This window comes from Eurytemora carolleeae, unplaced genomic scaffold, assembly GCF_000591075.1.
Source record: "Eurytemora carolleeae unplaced genomic scaffold, Eaff_2.0 scaffold399, whole genome shotgun sequence".
Taxonomy (NCBI): Eukaryota; Metazoa; Arthropoda; class Copepoda; order Calanoida; family Temoridae; genus Eurytemora; species Eurytemora carolleeae.
This window is the reverse complement of record NW_019396490.1, coordinates 129,524-153,060: the sequence shown is the minus strand read 5'-3', so window position 1 is coordinate 153,060 and position 23,537 is coordinate 129,524. Positions and strand designations below refer to the sequence as shown.

Below are 23,537 nucleotides of genomic sequence, written 5' to 3'. Positions count from 1 at the left end.
AAAATTCTTTAAAGCTTTCAAATTGTTACAGGTCCACCTTCCCCGTGAAGCATTATTATACCCTTGTAAAATATTCTATTGTACCTGTTTGACCGGATCAGCTGCGTGCAAATTTCCATTTTTTTGCATGTCAGATAGGGTCTGAATCTGGTCCAGCAAGGCGTCATAATTAGGCGAATTTCCCGCCATTTTTGTCGGTATTTAAATTCAAGTCATTTTACTGGCTGAGGCGCCATCTGTAAAACTCGAGTTAAAACTAGTTTCAGAGACTGTAACTCCCACAGCAAAAACACATCGAGACAATCCACAGATAAAATCGTTTACGGAAAGTCCGTCATAAATGTGGGAGATTTAAGACTGAAACAAGTATACAGAACAACTGTAAATACAGTGTACACAAAACATTAAACAAAACAAATCAAGTTGTGTAGTGAATTATTGTAAGATAATAATGCAGAGTATTATAAATCAAAAAGAACCTCTATTCATAACAAATAAATGTACTAATTGATATATCAGACAAGAATAAAACTAGTTAAAAACCCAATATTTAATTTTAATAATTAAGAATCTAATGACTGGAAAATATATTGACCAAAAATGTTGTCACAATTTTGTTCCAATTAAAAAAATAGTGTCTACGTTTTAAAATGTTTACGAAAAAGTTAAATCGTCATCAATTTAATATAATAATTTCCAAGCTCATTAAAGGAATGCTATACGTTCTAGTAGAAAATATCTATTGTTTTTACAACTCTTCATGATTGTACCCGCCGATCCTGTCCTGGCCACCGCCACCGCCACGCATGTTGATATGGTTGTCTATAATCTGGAAAAGTTCCCCTGGTTGGGGTATTCTCCCTGACTGTAGTTTGGACCAGAGAGGCATATCATTCAGAGAGATCTCAAAAGCTCCCGTGGAAATCAACTGAAAAAGTTGATTTAAATTGTAAATGATAAAATAAAAACTTAAACAATACAAAGTTTAATCGTAAAATATAAATAGTAATGACATTTTCTAAAAGATTAAATAGGGAAAGTTGTCAAAGTATAATAATTAAATAAATATTAAACTCCATGAAATAGTTAAACGTGAAAAACTGTAAAAATGTGTCCAAACTTATTAAATCAAAATTGGACTTGACCTTATTTGAATTGATTTTTACCAAATTAATCTAGGTGATATTTAAGTTGTTTGTGTTTTCAGGGGTCCTCAGCCTCTGCTGAGGTTAATGAATCTTGTAAACATGATAGAAATGGATGGATACATTACACGCATAGCATAAGCAATAAATGAAAGGTGGTGGAAATTGGGGAGGCTGAAAAGATGAATAACTGAATAAATGTATGAATAATTGAATGAATATTAGGATAAAGTAAGATGGAATGAAAATTGAATAATAAGAAAAGGGATGACAGAATAAACAAAAGGATAGAATAAAGGGTCATTGAATGAAGTATTTCACGAAAAAAGCTTCAATATTTCAACAAATGTATGAATGAATAATTTAATATTAGTACCTGGGTTTCTACTGCATTACACAAAAAGAAAGTCATCATACAAGCATACAACTGCAAACCACAAATATTTAAATATATTCAAATCCTTTAAATCCCTCGTTCACCAAATTTAAAATATCATGCATCTCATCAATAGAACTAAGAGGATGGGAGGAAGGCTGTTAAAATTTTGTATTTTGAAGCAGGGGAGAATTAATTTTCAATGCTGGATACTTTTTTATCCTTTTTGATACTTTGCACCCTAAAATTCATAAATGTTCCCCTAAAATTCATAAATGTTCCCCTAAAATTCATAAATGTTCCCCTAAAATTCATAAATGTTCCCCTAAAAATCAGTTATTTTCTAAATTCAGCAAAAAAAACACATAAACATCTTTTTACAAAGAACTGTTACCAGTCCTAATACATCTGAACAAGTGAACTGTACACCAAACTTCTCCCATAAACATCTTTTTACAAAGAACTGTTAACAGTCCTAATACATCTGAACAAGTGAACTGTACACCAAACTTCTCCCATAAACATCTTTTTACAAAGAACTGTTAACAGTCCTAATACATCTGAACAAGTGAACTGTACACCAAACTTCTCCCATTTCTTAAGTAATAACATCTTTGCTTCTCAAAAAGTTCGCCCAGCAAATACTCTGAACTTTAAAAAAACTATTTTAATATTTTTAAATATTGTTGTTCCTTGTTTTCCAGCATCCAGGACCACCAAGATGGAGTTGGTTGCCCAAAATTCTGTGATAAAAACAGTAAACACATCTGTTGTTAAAATCATAATTCAAAACACATTTTTTGTATACAATTGTAAATTCTACTGTATAGGCTGGAGACGATTCGGTAAACCCAATAGACGAATCAAGGTCTAAGATGAAGAAACAAAATTCATTCTGCATTTATATCGATCTTGTTTATAGTAATTTTTAAAACAATTATTTACTCAAAAAGTTTCAAAACCACATAAATGAAAATTTATTCTTGAAAAAAATCTCAAAACTCTATTGTAAACTTTTAAGATTACTTTATATCTAAAACCATGAATATTTTATATTTAGAAACATGAATTTTATCAAATGTTAAACTTCTTCTTAAAAAATATTAATTTCTGAATGCTTTTTGAATTTAAAAAGATTTAACACAAACCTTTTTTAATAGATCTAAGTGGAGGCTGCGTTTCTGCCGAAACTTGGACAACCTTTTACCTAAACGCTGTAGTGGTCTAAAACGCCTTTTGGGTTAAGAAAAGAAAAAGCTTTATTCTTTCTTTCAAAAATGTGAAACAATTAATAAAGCACTTTTTGTAGACTGAGCAGCGTGTCGAAGCTTCTCTCGACAAAAATTAAATAGGTATATAATTGGTTGTTATCAGATTGTTATTTTTCTTGATGTTACTGTTATTTTCCTGAAAAAAGTTGAAGCCTGCAATGACAGAAATAATAATTGCCATCTTAGCAACCCCAATTATCTGGGCTAACATGACCCTGAAAACAAAATTCTAGAAAATATTTAAACACAAGTTTTAATATTTTTTAAGTTTCGGGTTACTTCTATGGCCCTTTTTGGGGTGTGTGGTAAAAGTTACGCTAAAATATATTAAAATACTCCATTAAAAGGTTTTTCTAATATTCGTGAAAAAAAAGGCATATTTAATCTTATATACGTGTAAAAATCGTGCAAAATTAGTTTTTTTTCCCAAATCAATAAGGTATTTTTTTTTTTTTTTGCATCTTTAACCTTTTAGTCCTTTTTTACATTTTTAAACTCTTGCCCTTTCCTTAATTCGTTTAAGTATTTAAAAAACATAAATCTTGTTTTAAAAAATCAAATCTAAAATAAAAAATCTAAATATCAGTGAAATAAGTTCTTACCTTAATCCACCTGGTGAGAAATTATCCCCCTGTATTGATAGTTCAGGGTATTTCTGCTGTAGCATACCTGCATACTGCTGAAATACCTAGACAAAATATTATAAAATATATGTTTTTTTTTAAATGAGAAATAAAATTAAATTATTACTTGAAATTCCCCCCCCCCAAAAAAAAATCAACAATTTCTCTGTGAAGCAGATTTCCATTGAAAGTTACTTACGCAGAATAATAATTTTCATAAAGGGGGGGGGGCCACAAAACGTATTACTCTCCGGAAAATTTAAACAGTGGTTAAACATAACTTAGAATTGTCGTAGGAGGCTGATTTTTTGCATGCAAACTCAGAATTATGTATATTACATGCATTTTTTGGTTTTAAGACATATCTCCCAGAGTAAAATAGTAAGGAAATGTCAAAAATTATTGATAAGCACAAAAATGGCTGGCCAAAAAAAAAAATTTTAAATGCTAAAAAGTCGTATTCGAGCAACTTATACCAAAATGCTTAAAATATACCAAAATGCTTAAAATATATGTCACACATCTTAGAATTTTTCCAGGGATATTATGAGGGAGGGGGGTGTTATCTTTTACGTCCTATTCTTCAGAACTGAAATACACTACCTTCTGGTAACCTCAGGAGTAGCAGTAGAGGAACCTGATACTCGGTCCCATAAACTTGGACAGTTTAGGTTCAGGAATATCTTTTGTTGCGTCAGTGCCTAAACATTATCTTTAATGGGACTGTAGACAAGATTTAAAGCGACCCTTCGTTTATAGTGGCATGTTCGATTCACAAAGGTAACCTTAAAAGTTTTCTAAGCCCAAGAATGAATGAAATACTCATGTTTTTAACATCAATTAAAGAAACAAGATAAATTAAAGAAACAAGATAAATTAAATTATTTTTGTTCATTCAAGAAGACTCAATATGGATTACGCGATATGCCAAACACTTCTCCATTAAAAATGAAGTTTTCTCCTACCTAGGAATATATCCTTGGTCATAAGACCAGCGAATATACAGAATATTCCCAACCACACCGGACCCCCGTCCATCTTCTTTCTGAAATACGGAGACTTCTACGGTCGCTCGATAACAAGGGTGGACATGGGGATTATGTTTATTCAAATCTACTTCGAATCTTTTTGGGAGAAAGTGTTCAATCGATTTTATTCTTCAACAATTCCAATTTATTCTACAAAATCTTTTTTACTTCCTTGATTCAAATTTTTGAAGGAGAAATTTATTGTTTAATAAGATAAATATAGGAAGAAATCTTAAACAAATGCAACTTATCACAGACAATCATTAGATTCATTTTTGCAGTTAAAAGTTTTTCTAATCAGGGCGAACTATTTGTGCGAAAACATATCTTGTAATAAAAAAAAATTAACTTAAAATTCATTCCTGATAATCTTTATAACTTACATAACCCCATTAATTATGTTCAGATCTGATACAATTTTAATAACTTTTAATTTCAAATTTTAACACGTATAAGCCCTTATAAAAAAAAATCGCAATGTTGGTTATAAAATAATAAGAAATAAATATATATATCATGTTCTACAAATAAAAATTACAAATTCAAATATTATTATGAGTATTAAACAAAACAAAGTTTATCAAAAATGTTGATAATTTCTGAAGAATCAACTTTATCAAAAAATGCTGAATTTAATTGATTCATTGATTGGTTAAAGCCAGTCATTAATAGTTTGCTGAAAGACTTGATCCTCAATAAACGGTGTATCTATATCTCTTATCATTAATTCTCCACAGAAACAGCATTCTCCTAGTAATAAAAATAATTTTTAAAATGAAAAATAATTCAATCATGATTCACAAAATAATAAACATGACAAATATCAGAATAGATAATCTGAGCAAGGAACTTTAAAATAAGATTTGTCTAGATCAGCTGATGCCAGAATCCTGGTCTATCATTTGCCCGAAATCCGGAGTTTGACCAATGAGAAACAGGTTAATGGTAGGGTCAAGATAACCAACCGTCGGGGCCGGAGGAGACGAGTGATTTCGAATTATTAGGAACCAGTTTAACTTAGACCGCCAACTTAAAATTCCCCGCACCACTGCAATGCCAAATACTCAGTGTATTTGGAATTTTTATAAACTTTGACTTCAAAGCCTCCAGTAGGTAAAGTGGTGGAAGCTTTGTGGAAAACCGTTAACGAAACGATCCTAAAATTTTTTTAAAAACCATTTTTTTACCTGCAATTATATCCGCCAGCTCTTGAGAAGCCATCTCCTGTTTTGTTTGTCCTGAAAACAGAAAATCTATCTCGATTTTTATATTCAAAAAGTCTTTGTTTGCAAACATTTTCTTAAAACGACCAATACCTAATTTTAACGTGGTAAGATCTATCAATAAGATACCTGAAAAAGTGCTTGATGTTTCCTCCTGTGATTGTGCTAGAATACCCTGAAGTTCACCAACCCGTCTCCGTCTAAACATTTACAAGTTGTTATAAGGGTGTTAATTTTCTTCAAAATTCATTTTATCTTTTTTCAAATCAGGGACAATTAGCGAAATTGGGACAAATAAATAAATAATTGGCAATGGGTATGAAAGCTTCAAAAATGGGAGGATAAATTGACAGTCGATGTTCAATTTTTCAATTCCCCTTAAAAATCCTTGAGACTCCCCCTCCCCCCCCTCGTGAAAGGAATGGGTTTATTTCAAAAATCATGTTCAGTCATAATCAGAAAGAACCGGAATTGATTGACAGTTAATAAGGCGAATTTAGATATTTATCTTTGGAAACTTTTAATGTTAAAAAAGGCAGACCACATTTTGGAACTGGCAGTACTAGGGCTATTTTGGTATTATCGTTTTATCACGTTTTATCAATCATATTTGTAAAATTATATTGTAATGTTGTCTTATTAATTGTAAGCTAAACTGTAAACTAAATACACATATAGGGACTATTTTAAATAATTTTACAAAATCTTGTCCATTTAATAACTTATATATATATATATACAAGTTATTAAAGTTATAAGTTTATATATATATATATATATTTGCTTGATTTTGATATCCAATGTGGGCAATTTAAATTTGAGGATAAATGCCTCAATTAAAATTAATCCAGCTGAGTATGATCATGATATGGAAGAGGAATTAAATTGATCCGATGTTTGCTCAGTAGATGTTCGCTTAGTTATCGATGAATTGGTTTGAAGAACAAAAGAAAGCAAATTTTAATACGATATTATTTTGTCAAAGTAGATCCGACATCAATGCGTTGTGATGTAAAACTTACCTTGCTTGCCCTAGATGTGGTAGAACCGTCTCTGTAAGGCAGTCCGTGTGGAATCTGTGGTGTAAAACCTACCTTGCTTGCCCTAGATGTGGTAGAACTGTCTCTGTAAGGCAGTCCGTGTGGAATCTGTGGCTACAGGAGAATAGATAAAATTCCCGCGAGAGAAGTAGATCACCACAAGTGGAACATCTAAAGGTTTTAAAATGGATAAAAAAGCATTATCTCAGTTTGCTAAAAAGTTTGGCAGAAAAACATTTTTATCTCTCTGCTAGATCGAGTGATTTGGGGAATGCGGATTAATGCTGCCGAGAAAATGAAGGAAATTTTAAGAATATAAAACTGAGATAGAAAAGCATAGATATAGGTGTAAGTTGTACCGTTTTGAATCGGGCAATCCACTTTTCAGTTTTTATTTTGGGGCTCGCTTGAAAATAAGTCTACAGTACCCATATTAAGTTGANGAAATGTGTGACACCAGTTCTCGTTACAACCCGATCATGTCCTGGGGACAAACAAATCTTTTTAAGAACAAGTTGACAAATGTTCACCTGTCCGTAGCTCTGATGAATTGATATCTAGATTTAGCCTGGGAAATCTCGTCTCGGATAACCTGCGCAGATGAACTCGCTTCGCTCATTTCATCCTGAAAGAAAAACATCTTTAATATTTAAAAATAAACGGAGTAATTCTTTAAAGAAATTATACACTCATGAATACCAGTGCAGTAAGATTATGAAGGTTGAAATACAACACAACAACTTTATTTCTTTTTTTAATCACAATGTGAGAAGAATTAAGGTTTGCTTATATTTAACTGTGACGTATAAGGACTTTTAAAAACTGGTTTATTGTTTGTAAATAACATTTATCAACCAGCCATGGCCATAGCCCAGGAAAAAAACTGACCCTTGCTTTAAATCTTCATAAAACTAGTTTCTATCCGTCCTACTACGTCACAGTAAAAAGTGTACACAAACCCTTTCCCCTTCTTTGTTAAATGTTTCCTTTGACTTCCCAAATTAAATCACAATTTGCAGGGATGGCCTCCAGTCGTAAAATTAAGTTTAAAGTCCCGGCTTCTTTATTTAATAAAAAAAACATCATTGCAAAGTTCACAGCCTTATAACCTTTAACCTTTTAGGTCTACCTTAAGATCCGAGATGTGCTTGCTATACTCCTGGAGGGACTCCACGATGGCAGACTTGAAATGATCAATGGTTACGAAGTCGGGGAAGAACGGAAGAATATCTTCAATCTTGACACTAGGACACTGGGTCAGAAACTGCATTGCCTAAATACAGAGGCTTCAATTTCAGATGATTACTTCTTCACTTCTTTACCCAAATTCGTTTTTATTTAATTTTTTAATTTCTTTTACCATTTCTTTATCTCGTCTTTATCCTCGTATTTCTCTCTTTAAAGGGACTGGAAGCGAAATTTAAAATGACCCTCCATTGATTGTGTTGTATATCGTTTTTTAATACAATTTATTTGCATTTGTGGTTCCTCTGCATCACGTCATTGATAAGATTAAGGTTTCAAGAACCTAGTTGGAGACACTATAAAGGAGGGTCACTTAAAATCACGACGACATTACCGTTAATCTTTTATATTTATTTCATATAGTTTTTGTTCAATTAAAATTGTTCGGATGATTCTTCTCCTAAATAAGTAACAAAAACAATAACACCATGACTGACGGAATAGGACCAAATCTAATAAAATAGAACTAGAACCAGGCGACTAAACGTGTCACTGGCAATATTTATAAACATCCATACTCTATTGCAAAAATAGGACGCACTTATGATAAAAGCATTAATGATGATATATGGACGCACAGTTAATAACGCACATTGAGGACGCACAAAAGTATGACATGAACACAGATATACAATATCTATATAACAGGATTAGAAATTAACCTGTTTAATATCATTCTTCTCTTGAACTACATGCCGAGCTACCCGCAACCATAATTTTTTACTGGTATCCTCACTTAACAGTCTATAGTTAGCATTTTAAACATATTCTTACATTTTTTTTATCAATTTTATCATTGAAGAAATCTTTTTTATTTTCAAGGTAAATAAGTAAATATGTTAGAATTATAAAATTTTCAAAGTTGTGTACGAAAAACATTAAAAATGGGACTAGACTTACAATTACAATGGGGTAGAATAGTTTATAAATGGTTTAATTTAATAATTTATGTTACCTCAGTTTTGATCCAAAAAGCTCTCCAGCAGCACATTTCACCGCTAAATCTAAAATATCAAATAATTTTAATTCTATTTTGAATTATCATTTACAAGTTAGATCATAGGAATATACTGGATCAAGTAATGGAGAAAGGTTTATAAAACCATTTTAATGTATAAAATGTATTGATGGATTGTAAAGAGCTAATCGAATTTGACTTCAAATACTAACCTATATTGGTGGTTAGAGCTAGCTCCATGGACTGCTAGGAGTGCTACTAGAAGACTAAACTAACCTATATTTATGGTTAAAGCTGACTCCATGGACTGCTAGGAGTGCTACTAGAAGATTAAACTAACCTATATTAATGATTAGAGCTAGCCCCATGGACTGGAAAGAGTGCTACCAGAAGATTTAACTAACCTATCTATGGTTAGAGCTAGCTCCATGGACTGCTAGGAGTGCTACTAGAAGATTAAACTAACCTATAATAATTGTTAGAGCTAGCTCCATGGAAATGGACTGCTAGGGGTGCTACTAGAAAATTAAACTAACCTCTATATATGGTAAGAGCTAGCTCCATGGACTGCTAGGAGTACTACTAGAAGATTAAACTAACCTATATTAATGGTTAGAGCTACCTCCATGGACATGGACTGCAAGGAGTGCTACTAGAAAATTAAACTAACCTATATATATGGTAAGAGCTAGCTCCATGGACTGCTAGAAGTGCTACTAGAAGATTAAACTAACCTATATTAATGGTTAGAGCTAGCTCCATGGACTGCTAGGAGTACTACTAGAAGATTAAACTATCCTATATTAATTATTAGAGCTAGCTCCATGGACTGCAAGGAGTGCTACTAGAAGATTTAACTAACCTATATTAATAGTTAGAGCTAGCTCCATGGGCTGCTTGGAGTGCTACTAGTAGATTAAACTAACATATATTTATGGTTAAAGCTAACTCCATGGACTGCTAGGAGTGCTACTAGAAGATTAAACTAACCTATATATATGGTTAAAGCTAGCTCCATGGACTGCTAGGAGTGCTACTAGAAGATTAAACTAACCTATATTAATGGTTAGAGCTAGATCCATGGACTGCTAGGAGTGCTACTTGTGATTAAACTAACCTATATTAATGGATAGAGCTAGCTCCATGGACTGCTAGGAGTGCTACTAGAAGATTAAACTAACCTATATTAATAGTTAGAGCTAGCTCCATGGACTGCTAGGAGTACTACTAGAAGATTAAACTAACCTATAATAATGGTTAGAGAAAGCTCCATGGACTGCGAGGAGTGCTACTAGAAGATTAAACTAACCTATATTAATGGTTAGAGCTAGCTCCATGGACTGCTAGGAGTGCTACTAGAAGATTAAACTAACCTACATTAATGGTTAGAGCTAGCTCCATGAACTGCTAGGAGTGCTACTAGAAGATTAAACTAACCTATATTAATGGTTAGAGCTAGCTCCATGGACTGCTAGGAGTGCTGCTAGAAGATTAAACTAACCTATATTAATAGTTAGAGCTAGCTCCATGGACTGCTGATGTTGATCTAGAAGTGTAAGAAGATAAACTCCCTCCTCCTGAAGTCCAGCATCAAGGCAGAGTTTTAGTACATACTTTACATCTACTCGGGGCTGGGAACCTAAAGAAAACATTGAGAAAAATACCAGTGCAACCGATCTCCCATGAATATCTTTCTGCCTAACCGCCAAATCCAAATAAATAAAGAAGAAGTCAATTAATCAAAAAACATAATTTTTAAGTAATTCCTAACCTGCAGAGATAATATAGGGTATAATCTTATGAGGTTGTTGTGAAACATAAAGAGATAAAAGAAGATTATGAAGAGCTTCATCTTCACAACCTACACTGTTCACACTATGCTCCAAGAATCTAATACACTCACATATCACTGAAAATACGCAAATAAATTGACAATTTTAAAATATAATTCAACAATTATTTTTATGGAAACACATATAGAATACCTTTAGGGTCCTTTGATTCTGTTGTAACCATGATCGAAGGAAGAACTTTAGAAGCATCAAGTCTTTTATCTAAACATATACAGTGAATGATATGAATCATTTACCTTTCCTTTTAGCCAGATTAAACTATCAATGATTTTAAGTTGACCAATCTAATTCCATCTATTCATGAGGTCTTATTTCTAGGTAGCTCTTTTTTAACGCTAGGATCGGGACAAGTAAATAAATAAAATGGATCCATGTTTTCTATAATCTACCTAGTTTAATGAAACCCTGGTTTCTAGGATCTACCTAGTTTAATGAAACCCTGGTTTCTATGATCTACCTAGTTTATTAAACCCTAGTTTCTATGATCTACCTAGTTTAATGAATGCATCAACTGTTTGTGTTGGTATCTCCTTGAGTAGAACTGGACAGAACTCGTAGAAGAGTTGTGGGGACTGATTTCGTACCAGGATATTCAAAGCTTTCTCGAACTCTTTGTTCCTAAACAAATCAACCAAGTTTATTGGAGTTTAATTCAACTATTGATAAACACTTTATAACCATGGATTGGGTTTGTGAAGCGGGGGAATAAAAATCGACGCTTCAGAGCAAATATTGTAAATCTGACAGCTTTTTCAGCGTTTTAAAGTCATTAAAATATGTTACACGTTCCGCCAAAACCTTTATAGTAAGTTGTGTGTGGGAGCAGGGGGGGGGGGGGTTAATTTTTTTGAGAGAGGAAATTATTTTAGAATAAAAATAAGCACTTGTGACCTAAAATTAATTTACCTGATGTTAAATATCACAACCTTCTCTGTATCGTGAAGAGCGTCTGCAAGGAAGATCAAGTGCTCCATATCTCCATGACTACCGAGAAGACCGTACACAGTGTCCCGGTTGTTCCTAGGATAGAATAAGGATTTCAGGGGAGGGAAGTTCCATGCTATGCTATTGACCTAACCCTGACGCTGAATGTCATGTCTGGGCCAAACAATCTATATATAAATTTGGCTTGTCTGTCTGTTTGTTTGTATCCAATAAACGTCAAAACGGCTGAACCGATCGGGCCCAAATTTTTTGTGGGACATCTAGGGACCCCAGGGACGGTTTATGAATGATCAAAATTTCAAATATTTGTCTCCATCAAAATTCAATCTTCATTAAATTTTTGAAAATTTTGAAAATCCACGAAATTTTTTGTGAAAATCCGCGAATTATTTTTGTTTTGTTTTACGATGTACACAAAGAGAACATGTTCACAATTAATTTAGAAAATGGGCGCGAAGCGCCCTCTAAGGCTAGTGTATTAAATTTTCCTCCCCAGACAAAAATGAAATATTTATCAATACTGTTGAATTTTTAAACAAATTGATGCAAATTAAATATTTAAGGACCATGAGATATAATTCAACAGTTTTGGTTTAAGTTCGACTAAAAGAGAGTTAATGAGATTCTCCTAAGGTGGGAAAATGTCTGTTCCCCCTCCTCTTGTTGGAACCTAGGAAGGGAATTTATTGAATAAAAAAGTATAAGGACACATACAATATACATTCATCTCAAATAATCTATAGAAACTTGTCATTCTACGAGGAGTCGGCGATCTTAACCATCGAAATTTTCCATGGAAACACACATATTAACGGAAATCCTCGATAAAATTCTAAAATCAATGAAATATCTTAAAACAATCTGCAACCGTAAATTGCATAAAAGTAAAATCAACATTATCACAATCTTACTTGATGCACTCCTCGACCCTGGGCTGCCTAAGGAAGGCCAGGAACTCGGTCTGCTCCGACAAGTACATTTCCTTCCCCTCCTCCTTCTCACGTAGTAAACCAAGCTAAACCCAAATCATCATTAGTTTTCATCTTTATAGCTTCGGCAATCGGCATCCTTCCTTACGAGCATCTGCTCGTAAATTATTCTTTTAACTTCATTTATCAAGATCACGATGAGGATATTTTTGGTAGAAGTGTTGATTATTTTGGCCGGGAACATCTTTGAGAGGTAAATAATTATGAATATTTTGAAATACAGGGTTATCAACATAGGATGAGACAACAGTCTCGATTTATGATTCCATGCAACTGAAAACTTTTTTTCTTTCTTTGTTCAATCATACAATAAGACAGTTCAAGACTGTACTTCTAAGTGTTTTAGGTCGTCTTTACAGTCTCATTCTTTAAGTGGGTAACCCTGTAGGTAAACACTTATTCTTATTATAAGAATAACACAAATTCTTTATAGGATAGAATAAGATCTCAACCTTGTTCTGATAGATCTCGATCAACCAGAGGACGATCAGTGTTATCTGTGTTTTCTCACTCGGTCTCAATCCTTCCAGCTTCCTTTTCAAATAGTTCGTCAGAGCATTCTTCTCCTGCAAAGTAGTCATTCATCAATATATTATATAATTCATAAAGCTTACACAAAAACAAGAATTGATGGAAAATCCTATGCACTCTGAGAATGAAAAGTTAAAAGAACCTCCATATTGATGCAATAAAAAAATATATCTGGATCCAGTTTTCTTTATTAATCTTTATATGGAAATATCTGTTTTACTTCCATGATTCTAAAATTGATTGAACACAAAAATTTTAAAACAAAGCGAAAAAATGTTCAGAATGAATCTCGGGCTTAAGCATTGATCTCCAATCTCCATCTGACAGCAGAACAACTGATAATTCTATTACTCTTCAATATCCCGTGGTGGTCATATCATAAAGGGATAAATTTAATCGAGGGATCAAGCATTTATCATCAAATTTAAAAGTGCTCACGTTGGATATCGAGATCAAGGATTACCATAACAAAGTTCCGATATCTGAATGCTTTCTAATAATTTTTTTCTTTGTTTATTGTTGCCCAGGGTACTCATAGAAACACACGCCGTTTACCCGCGCTTGGTGGTAAATTACGATTGTAGCTATTTTTCCCTTTAAAAGTGGATCCACTCAACTTAGACTCTCAGAAACGAAGCTAAGAACGTTACCATTAGACATAAGATATAAGATACAATTAGGGCGACTCACAAAAATTCTCCGAAATAAAGATTAAATTTCCCAATCAAAATTTAAGGCAAATCGGTGAAGGGGTTCCTGAGTTATGATTTGACGTACAAACAGACGTACAGGCAAACAGAGATAGCAACTTTACATTTATAGATGTCCCTGGATTCCAGATTCGTGAATATGTTTAATATTACCTCTACACCCATAAACTTGAGAGTAACTTCCTCAAAGGATGATTTGGTCTTAGCATAATGCATAGCACTCTCAACATACCTAAAAATATTCAATATTCAATTAATATTTTCAAAAATAATTTATTGAAAGAATTACCTTTTCTCATCAAAAAGTTTCTCCGCTTGTTTTGTTAAGATGAGATCCAGAGCTGAAGCCTAAGAGAATTAATTAGATAAGATTAGAAATATTATCATCACAAAGATTCGAGAAACTTTTACTTATTGCGGTTGCGTATCTTAAATTCACTAAAATAATTGAATTTTTAACTTCAACTAAAACTTAAATATCACAATAAGAATAAAGGATTCGAGGATTTTTGAGGATATTTAACGGTCAAATACTTGTCAAATTTGTTTAAACTTGTCAGATAAAAGTTTTCATAATCTGAAAAATATTTAACTATTGTCGATGCTATGGAAACTGACCTAAAGGAAAACGACCTAAATGAATTCCGACCTAATTATTGAGTAGTTTAGATGCTATAGGTTCCTAGGGTCCTAACTAATTAGAGCAGTGTTTAGTTGCTATAGGTTCCTACAGTGTTTAGTAGCTATAGGTTCCTAGGTAAGTGTTTTATGTGATCTACAAGCCAACCACCAAATTTAAATTGTTCGCTATATCCCGAACAAAGGGGAGGGTGTTAATAATCCTTTAGAGGTCTCGAAATTGCAATGAATGTTGCAATTCTCCAAATCAACATCTTGATTGCTTCCGTCATTCATATTCATTAAGTACTTACATTCTTTAGGCCATTACGATAAAAAAATACAAATTTAAAAATACTCGACGATTAAGGTGATGAGGTGGTCGAAAGAACTAAAAAATCTAGTTAAAGCCTAACACTATCTAGCATATATCAAGGACACATCGGCGCATTGCATAAATAGATTTTTAAAAATCAATTATGAATTGTATTTTCAATTCAAGTTGCAAGGGATTTCCTTCAAAACTTTCTATTGCATTCAATCTATAAATCAATCAAATATTACGACATTGTAAACTTGTTCTGTTAAATCATATTCATGAATCTTTAATTTCACATTTTAAATGTTTTATTTATTTGTTTTTTTCTAAATTTATTTTTCAGCATAAGCTAAAGTTTACCAAGAAAAATCCTTTTTTTTCCTATTTTGAATAAAATAACCTTGATTTTAGTAATAATCTGGGATTTAAACATTTGACATATAAATCCCTCTCAGTCAGTCCTTGATTATACAAGTTGTATTGTTTAAATAAAATTATTCAACTGATATACATTTTAGAATAAACACAAAAATAACGAGGGGGAAAGGCCAGGGGAGGGATCAGAGTTTTTTTAAGGAAAAAACTTGATATAGTTTTACCCAAAAATAATTCATTTCTCTAAAAGTTAACTCAACTTTAAAAAGTATCTTGAGAAATATTTAGTATTTACCCCCTAATTATGGTAATATGAATCCTACCTTTAACCCTGTCAGGGTAGAGCAGCATCACATGGAACTCTGTCACTAAAATAGATAAACCAGTATAACCAATCTTAACAAACTTCTTTCTCATAAAGAACATATTTAATGTTACCTAGAGACTAGAACATGTTTTAGGTTACTTTAAATATATTAATGATACTTTAATGTTACCTATAACATGATTATTTTTTATGGTATTTAGATCTAGCACGTTTTTGTTACCTAAAGCATGTTCTTGTTATCTAAAGCATGTTATAATGTTACCTAGAGCTATGGATAGGAACGTTCGACTTTTTTCATTTTGTTCGTTCATCGTTCGTGAACGACCCATTTCGTTAATGTTTTTTTTTCAAAACTATCGTTCATTTTCCATCCATTTCGTTCGTTTTCTCATTGAACGATCGTTCAGTATAATCGTTCGACCATTAAAAAATCGTTCGTTCTGTAAAATAACTATAGTTATTAAAAAAATTGTTCCAAAAAATCGTTTGTTTTCAAAATCTTTTAGAAAATTCGTTTGATTCATAAAAAATGATAGTTTTTCTTTTCTCTGAACGTTCGTCCATCGTTCATTTTTTTAATGTTTAATGTTTAATGTTACCTAGAGCATGTTTTGGTATCTCCTGATTTAATGGATTAATCAGCTGGCAGTCAACAGTTACACTGTCACTATCTCCCTCCCAGGGATCTATTTTTCCTGGTAAAACAAAAAAGATATTATTTTCTTTATTTTCCTTAATATTTTCATTAACATATTCAACATGTTTTGAGTTTGAAGATAAAAAATATGTATTTTTTATTCCACTTTTAGATAATTAATACATAATAATTAATTTAATTCAAATTATAATCAATATGTTTTCTCACTTTTAAATAAAACAGTGAAAAAATGGCGCAAAAATTACAGAAAAACGAAAGGATTTACCCCTGGAGAAATGGAAATATTCACCCTGCATTTTCCAGTATATTATCTCATTGTTTACCAGTATAAAGTCCTGGCTCTGTTAACCAACCAAAGTGAGACGGGAGTCTTCGTTTCCCCTGCTGGGAGTAGAACATAGAGAGAGTGGAGTATTTCAGGGAGCTAGGGAACTCAAGAAACCTTAACAATAAAAGGTGGAGTACTTCAGGGAGCTAGGGAACTCAAGGAGCCTTAAATATAAAGGGTGGAGTACTACAGGAAGTTGGGAAACTCAAGGAGCCTTAAATACAATGGGTGGAGTACTTCAGGAAGCTAGGGAACTCAAGGAACCTTAAATACAAAGGGTGGAGTACTTCAGGAAGCTAGGGAACTCATGAAACCTTAAAAACAAAGCTGGAGTTTTAGTGTACGAGGATTATACGAGGATGAGATCTGCTAGAAACCCCATCTTGGGCAACACAAACCGCCCACAGCTGTAACTGACCAATCAAGCTACCACATTATTATTATTTTTATTATTATTAAAGGACTGGCGCTCCTGTCCAACCGATGTATCCATGGATAACGATTAACGCCCCAAGTTATCCCGGTCCAGGAGACTTATCACTGGGCGGTTTGCCTCGATTTGTAACGAGCGGTCCGCTCGGAACAGAACCATTTCTGGTTATCTTCAGTTTATATAAATACGTTTCTTATTCTACCTCTATATACATATATATTTATTTTGGGTGTTAAGAAGAATTACTACGATGACGCATATAGTCACGTTTATTTTCCATAAAAGACTTAAATAGACTTACCTTGCAGCTTTATTCAGATAATTATTAAAAACATGGTGAAGAAGTGGTCTTTCTGAGCTGTTACTAACATATCCCTAAAACCAACAAATTGATAAAAGTAATGATTATTGCGTGATTTAAAATAAAACTTGTGGGGAAAAACTTAAACTTTTTATCTAGCTGGTTCAAAAATTATACGGGTAAGGATAAAAATCTTTTAAATTTAAAAAAAAAAAAATGTTGGTTTTTCCTGTAGTTGATACATCCTATGTGGTGTTGTAGCGATGACGTAGTATTTAGTTGTATTGGGTACATTATGGTACTCTAGACCAGTAACCGGTACATGCTGTCCTATAAAATATAGTTGTATTGGGTACATTATGGTACTCTAGACCAGTAACCGGTACATGCTGTTCTATACAATATAGTTGTATTGGGTACATTATGGTACTCTAGAGCAATACATAATGTCCTTTACAATATAGTATAGTTAATTGGGTTCATTATAATACTCTAGACCAGAACATACTGTCCAATACACTATAGTTGTGTTGAGTACATTATGGTACTCTAGAGCAATAAATATTGTCCTATACACTATAGTTGTATTGAGTACATTATGGTACTCTAGACCAGTAACCGGTACATGCTGTCCTATACACTATAGTTGTGTTGAGTAAATTATGGTACTCTAGACCAGTAACCGGTACATGCTCTCCTATACAATATAGTTTTATTGAGTACATTATGGTACTCTAGACCAGTAACCGGTACATGCTGTCCTATACAATATAGTTGTATTGAGTAAATTATGGTACTCTAGAGCAATACATAATGTCCTTTACAATATAGTGTAGTTAATTGGGTACATTATAGTACTCTAGACCAGTACATACTGTCTTATACAATATAGTTGTATTGAGTACATTATAGTACTCTAGACCAGAACATACTGTCCTATACACTATAGTTGTGTTGAGTACATTATGGTACTCTAGACCAGTAACCGGTATATGCTGTACTATACAATATAGGTGTATTGAGTACATTATGGTACTCTTAGACCAGTATATACTGTCCTATACAATATAGGTGTATTGAGTACATTATGGTACTCTAGACCAGTAAATACTGTCCTATACAATACAGTTGTATTGAGTACATTTTGGTACATGAATTTCTAACCTTTAACGTAAAATATGCGAAACCACAGATTTTAATCCAAGTGTAAAATATCAACCAAATCATACAATTTTTAGCCTTTAAACCAAATTTAAGCGCGGACCTCAGAAGTGATCATTCAAGTTGCTTAATTATTATTATTATTATACACCAACGAAGAAATTTTACACCAACGAAGAACCATCAATGTACTTCGTTGGTAGAGCTCTCAATCTGTATGTTTTTACATAGTGTATTTAGCCTCGATATCAACTTTTCCTTAAAAATGTAAAATGTAGACGCAAACTGATTCTACATAACTTGCTCAAATTATATGTAAACGATTTGGTTGTAAAATATTTTTATTCAATCCACATAAACCTGTCTCGTCAACAACCTATTTTATGCATTTAATGTTCCACCACTTCATTGGTACAATTCTCAATTCGTATGTTTTGCATAATCTAAGTAGCATTGATACCAAATTTTTATTTAAAAAGTATCCGTAAATTAACTCCTATATAATTCTCACAAAATATATGTAAACGAGTTTGATGTAAAACTGTCTTATTTAATCCATGTAAACTATTTTGTACAATTTAAATAATCTCGATACGGAGATAATAAATATCTAGATCTCAAAAAAAAATTATTATTTGTAGAACCTGATGATAAATATTCATGGATTCGGATGCTTTTTTATATGACGTTAATATGATTGCTCAATCTGTTATCACATCAATATGATTCTTAAAAAGTGTAAATAAAAATGATATTATTTTTACCTTTTCCTATATCATACAGTTGTTTATAATATATTTCTGGTTCCTTTGTGAACATCCTAGGATCAAATTTCTATCAAATATCTTACTTTTAAATTCAGAATGTCTAAAAGGTGGGGGGGGGGGGGGCGGATTGAAAAATACGACAACAATTGGCAAAACTTCTTGTATGAAATTAATGAATTTTTCAATTTGTAAAAATTTAGCCATCAAAAGTCTCCTTAAAAATAGCTCGAAAACATATTTCTGGTAGAAAATGTTTACTCCTGAAATATTTAGATGAAATAATGTTATAATCCTAATGTTGTAAAAAGAAACGATAAAAATATCCAACTTTTCAGGAAGCTATGCAAATTAGCTGTATAATATTTTATATAATATAATATAAGATATTTGTTCTCAAAGGAAAAATGCCCCCTATTAATTTGAAGAAACATAAATAGGCAGATCAACAGGGCCAAATAAACAAACCAAAATAATCTGATATTGTCTGAACTGCGGAAGTAAAATGGTCTTAAAATAATTTATTTTTATTTGATAATTCCTTTCGTCTGTACATAGTTCAGTTTCTATAATAAGACCCAGGGTTGTACCAAGCAGTACTGGTCCTGTACTTCCCTCTCCTGTACTCTCGGGACTGTACAGTGAACATACAGGATCAACTAATTACTCAAATGTACATTGTACATACAGCTACAGGATCAACAATCACTCAAATGTAAAGTGTACATACATAATAAACTAAGTGCTCAAATGTAATTGTACATACAGGCGTGATCAATGCGTATATGGCTTAAATTCAATTAATACAGAAATATGTGTTTTTACAAAAAAAAAGAATCAAATACAAAAATAACTTTTTCAATAATCTTTTTCTCAAAATTTTCTTATCAAATCCGATTGTATAAAGGTATAGATCAAAGTAAAAATAATTTTATTTAAAGAAAATTTTCCATCTAAAACCCCGATCTTGAATGCCAAGCTGCCCATCTAAAAAATAAACCATATCAACAACCAACCAATTCAAAAGTTTTCAGTGTATGTTCCTAAATGCAACGGCAGAAACCAGATTCCCCTTGACCTTGCCACAGATCCTTGGTTTGATACTTTTCTTTGGTAGGTAAACAAGCTCAGCCTGACAAACAAACAAACAAAATTATACAAGGTTTACAATTTTAGGGATTACAAGGAAGGGAGAATTTTCAGCGTTAGTTCTTTCTTTGATGCTTTTCGCTAACACTTTTTTGTAGTTGGTGATTTCTACAAAAAAAATACGTCTTATGAAAAAAATGAACAAATCTAAAATTATTGTTTAAAAATAATCAATAACCCACAAACTACAATAAAGAAATATACAACTAAAAAATGAAATTTTTTTATTTTTAAGAACGAAAATAAATTGATTTAGTACCTGTCCATCAGCGGTAGATTTCAAGCTTATCAGTAAATGTTTTCCTGAACAAAAACACAGAATAATACTAATTCAAATCAAAAATGTCTAACAGAATTCGTTTATGCATTTAACTTAAACCCCCCCCCCCCCTTCAGCTCTTCTTTATAAAAATAATAATAATCTATAGAATCTAATAAATGATTTAAAGAGGCTTTAAAATGCAAACGCTTTTATAATCCATAAAGATGTATCACCAAAAATCTCTTTCATAAAAAGGCAGAATTCCACTCCGAACAAATCTTTCTAATATTCTTATATACATTTTACTTCTTATTCATCGATTTTGACATTTCTGAAATGTTCTCTAACCTGTTGAATCCAGAAATAGATTTGATATCTTTGTTCCAGGAAGAAACTAAACATAATTCACAAATAAAATACAAATATATTTTATAAAAGTTTTAAAACCATAACCTTTTTTGGTAAAAAAATCACTTAATTAACTTTTTAATCAAACTTTTTTATTTTCTTTGCTTTTAAGATCAAATTCATCCTTTTTATTATGTTTCATAACAAATTTCAGGGACCGTTGTACACTTGGATATGTGTGTTACTGCACTACTTGTCGAGAAGTTTATTTCTGATGTTGGGTTGAAATTTAAAAAATGTCTTTTTGCTTTTCACTTGTTGTGAACCGTTGATGGTCCTCTGAAAATGTGTACCTTATTCAGATCTATTTCCTCTAGAACATCAGGAGCCAAATCCTGATCTATTCTGATCAGAGTTCGATTAGCCAGTGCCATAACTAAATAAATCAATGATTTCATGATTATACTCTCTCTAACCCAACTATCACTCTAGGTTTTAAACAACTATGTAATTTTTGCAATTTTATATTTCGTTATATGTACATCATCAGATGGCTACTTATCTGTAAAAAGGATAACAAATTAAAAATAAAAAATAAAAATAGTCAATGGTATTTTAAAACAAATACAAAACTAAAGTGCAAACGATATGAAGCTATACTAATAAAGGCTTAAAACAAAAAAAAATACATGAACTAAATTAAATAAAGAGACAAAGAACCAAAAATTAAATAAATTCAGTGCTTAGGATCCGGATCCGGTGGATCGGCAAGATTTTTGCTTCCTGGATCCGGATCCGCAAAAATATGCGGATCAAAGGGGCAAAATTTCAAGCAAAAACTGCAATAAATTTTTTTCTGAACTATTTAAAAAAATCCTGATTTCTGAATGGTTCCTCAAGTTTTAGCATTAAATAAACGAAAAAAAATAAGACAAAAAATTTGAAAATTCCGCTTTGCTAAAAAATTCAGTAAATATAAAAAAATAACCTGGATCCGGAATTCCGAATCCGCATCAAAATTAAATGGATCCTAAGCACATTGTTTACAAAACAACAACAATGTACACAATGTAGATATAAATTGTTAAAAATTATGCATTTGTCTTGAAGAAAGATAAAAATTTCTTTTTGGAAGATAGCACCCCCCCCCCCCCACTTGTCGAACATGATAATGTGAAGTGACAATTTTGTATTTGGATCTAAATGTATTAATACATATACATAAATAGTATAGTATCGTATTTGTGTCTGAATTCTAATTCTTACCTATATTACTGTTGGAGACTACTAGATGAGTAAGCGGATGCTTTGGAGTAAAATTAACTTGCATCTAGACAAATAACGAAATAATAATATTTTAGTTTTAACCAGGAAGGGTATATATTTTTATTTGTTCTTAAAAACTGTTCCTGAAGATTTGGGGGAATTGTTAAATTAAACATCACCCCTAAACCCGAGTAATTTTTAAACCCATAATAAAATAGTTGAACAATCTGGAAGGATATGGTTTAAGAAGGGGGGAAGGTAACAACTTTTCAGCAACCTTTGTTCCCCTTAATCCTAGTAGATATTTTTACCTTTTTAAATATTGGCATTTCTTCCGCCAACCTTTCATTGTTAAACTGTGTTGTACCAACCATTTTAGACATTTTTATAATCTGACATATTTAATATAGGCTTATAATTGTAATAAACGTGGAATTGTGTTACTCGTCTAAATTATATTTATCACAAAAAATCTAATTGTCAGAAAAAAATGTCGATTAATTTGCCATATTCGTTAGTCATTAAGCCTGTCCTAGAGAACGATTTTTGGAACCCCCCCCCCCCAACCCGGCCTCCCATCAATTTTGTACATAACCACTTATGTTTCAGCAAAATAATTATCTTTTTTTTATTATTTTACGGTTAGGTTGGGTTAAAACGATTTCCGGACCGAGCGCTGTGGCTAGGAGAGGCTAGGAGGCCGAGCGCCGTGGCTAGGACATGCTAGGGGGCTGGGCGCTGTGGCTTTATGACCAATTATAAGATAAGATAAGATAAAGTTTATTGCTAAAATAAATGTATCTGTATACAGATAGAGTTTACAATCACAAAATTGATGATTATATTAACAGTACAAGTATAAAGCAATTATATCCATGTGTTACATCGGAGATCCATATAAAAATTTGATAGGAAAGGGGTTGGGGGGCCAAAAATTGTTCTCTAAGAAATTACCACGTTATTTAGTTATGATTTAGCTCTGACTTCCTCCCCTAACTAGCCTGGGGAGTGGGGAACCACAGTTAGAAAATGTTTTACGAATCGGATAGTTCAACGAAGGTTGGTAATTTCCTAGAGAGCGATTGGCCCCCCGCCTCCCCCCTCCCCTCCTATCAAATTTTTGCATGGATCTTAAATGTAAGACATGTGGCCGCAGCGCTCGGCCCCTAGCCTGTCCTAGCCGGAGCGCTCGGCCCATAAAGTGTCTTAACTTAACATTAACCGTGGCCACAGCGCTCGGCCCCCTAATCTGTCCTAGCCGCAGCGCTCGGCCCAGAAAGTGTCTTAACC

General features: G+C 32.5%; 2 protein-coding genes across 2 annotated transcripts in view; both read right to left on the bottom strand.

The window, feature by feature from the left end:
• LOC111704251 (adenomatous polyposis coli protein) overlaps positions 1–1,575 on the bottom strand; it is a 46,859-nt gene extending 45,284 nt beyond the window's left edge. Inside the window, exons 1-2 of the mRNA XM_023476436.1 lie at positions 1,522–1,575; positions 85–928 (exon numbers count right to left, since the gene is read on the bottom strand). Of these exons, the coding sequence (XP_023332204.1) occupies positions 85–189 (105 nt within the window). The 5' untranslated portion in view covers positions 190–928; positions 1,522–1,575. The remainder of the gene's footprint in view (positions 1–84; positions 929–1,521) is intronic.
• Positions 1,576–4,965: 3,390 nt separating this feature from the next.
• LOC111704250 (vacuolar protein sorting-associated protein 18 homolog) lies at positions 4,966–22,669 on the bottom strand. Its single transcript, XM_023476435.1, has 31 exons — positions 22,559–22,669; positions 22,248–22,311; positions 21,335–21,417; positions 20,982–21,027; positions 20,631–20,674; positions 20,266–20,354; positions 19,764–19,856; positions 19,223–19,278; positions 17,527–17,627; positions 17,298–17,371; positions 16,559–16,677; positions 16,177–16,272; positions 15,545–15,617; positions 15,474–15,492; positions 14,227–14,285; positions 14,091–14,169; positions 13,149–13,262; positions 12,619–12,722; positions 11,669–11,782; positions 11,253–11,380; positions 10,895–10,963; positions 10,681–10,818; positions 10,411–10,548; positions 8,907–8,955; positions 8,614–8,686; positions 7,836–7,979; positions 7,237–7,331; positions 6,761–6,877; positions 5,796–5,866; positions 5,631–5,681; positions 4,966–5,193 (listed from the first exon to the last, which is right to left on the bottom strand). The coding sequence occupies exons 1-31, from the start codon at positions 22,628–22,630 to the stop codon at positions 5,096–5,098; spliced, it is 2,670 nt and encodes an 889-aa protein (XP_023332203.1). The 5' UTR covers positions 22,631–22,669; the 3' UTR covers positions 4,966–5,095.
• Between the last annotated feature and the right edge of the window lie 868 nt (positions 22,670–23,537).

What these genes read in the sequence shown, in the direction of transcription:
- LOC111704250 (XM_023476435.1), bottom strand. Translation starts at nt 22,630, where the DNA reads ATGTCTAAAATGGTTGGTACAACACAGTTTAACAATGAAAGGTTGGCG. An exon ending in AGAATCAAAGGACCCTAAAG is followed by an intron (nt 10,819 to 10,894) that starts GTATTCTATATG and finishes GCGTATTTTCAG; the next exon opens with TGATATGTGAGTGTATTAGA. An exon ending in AGCTCTAACTATTAATATAG is followed by an intron (nt 8,956 to 10,410) that starts GTTAGTTTAATC and finishes TTGATATTTTAG; the next exon opens with ATTTAGCGGTGAAATGTGCT.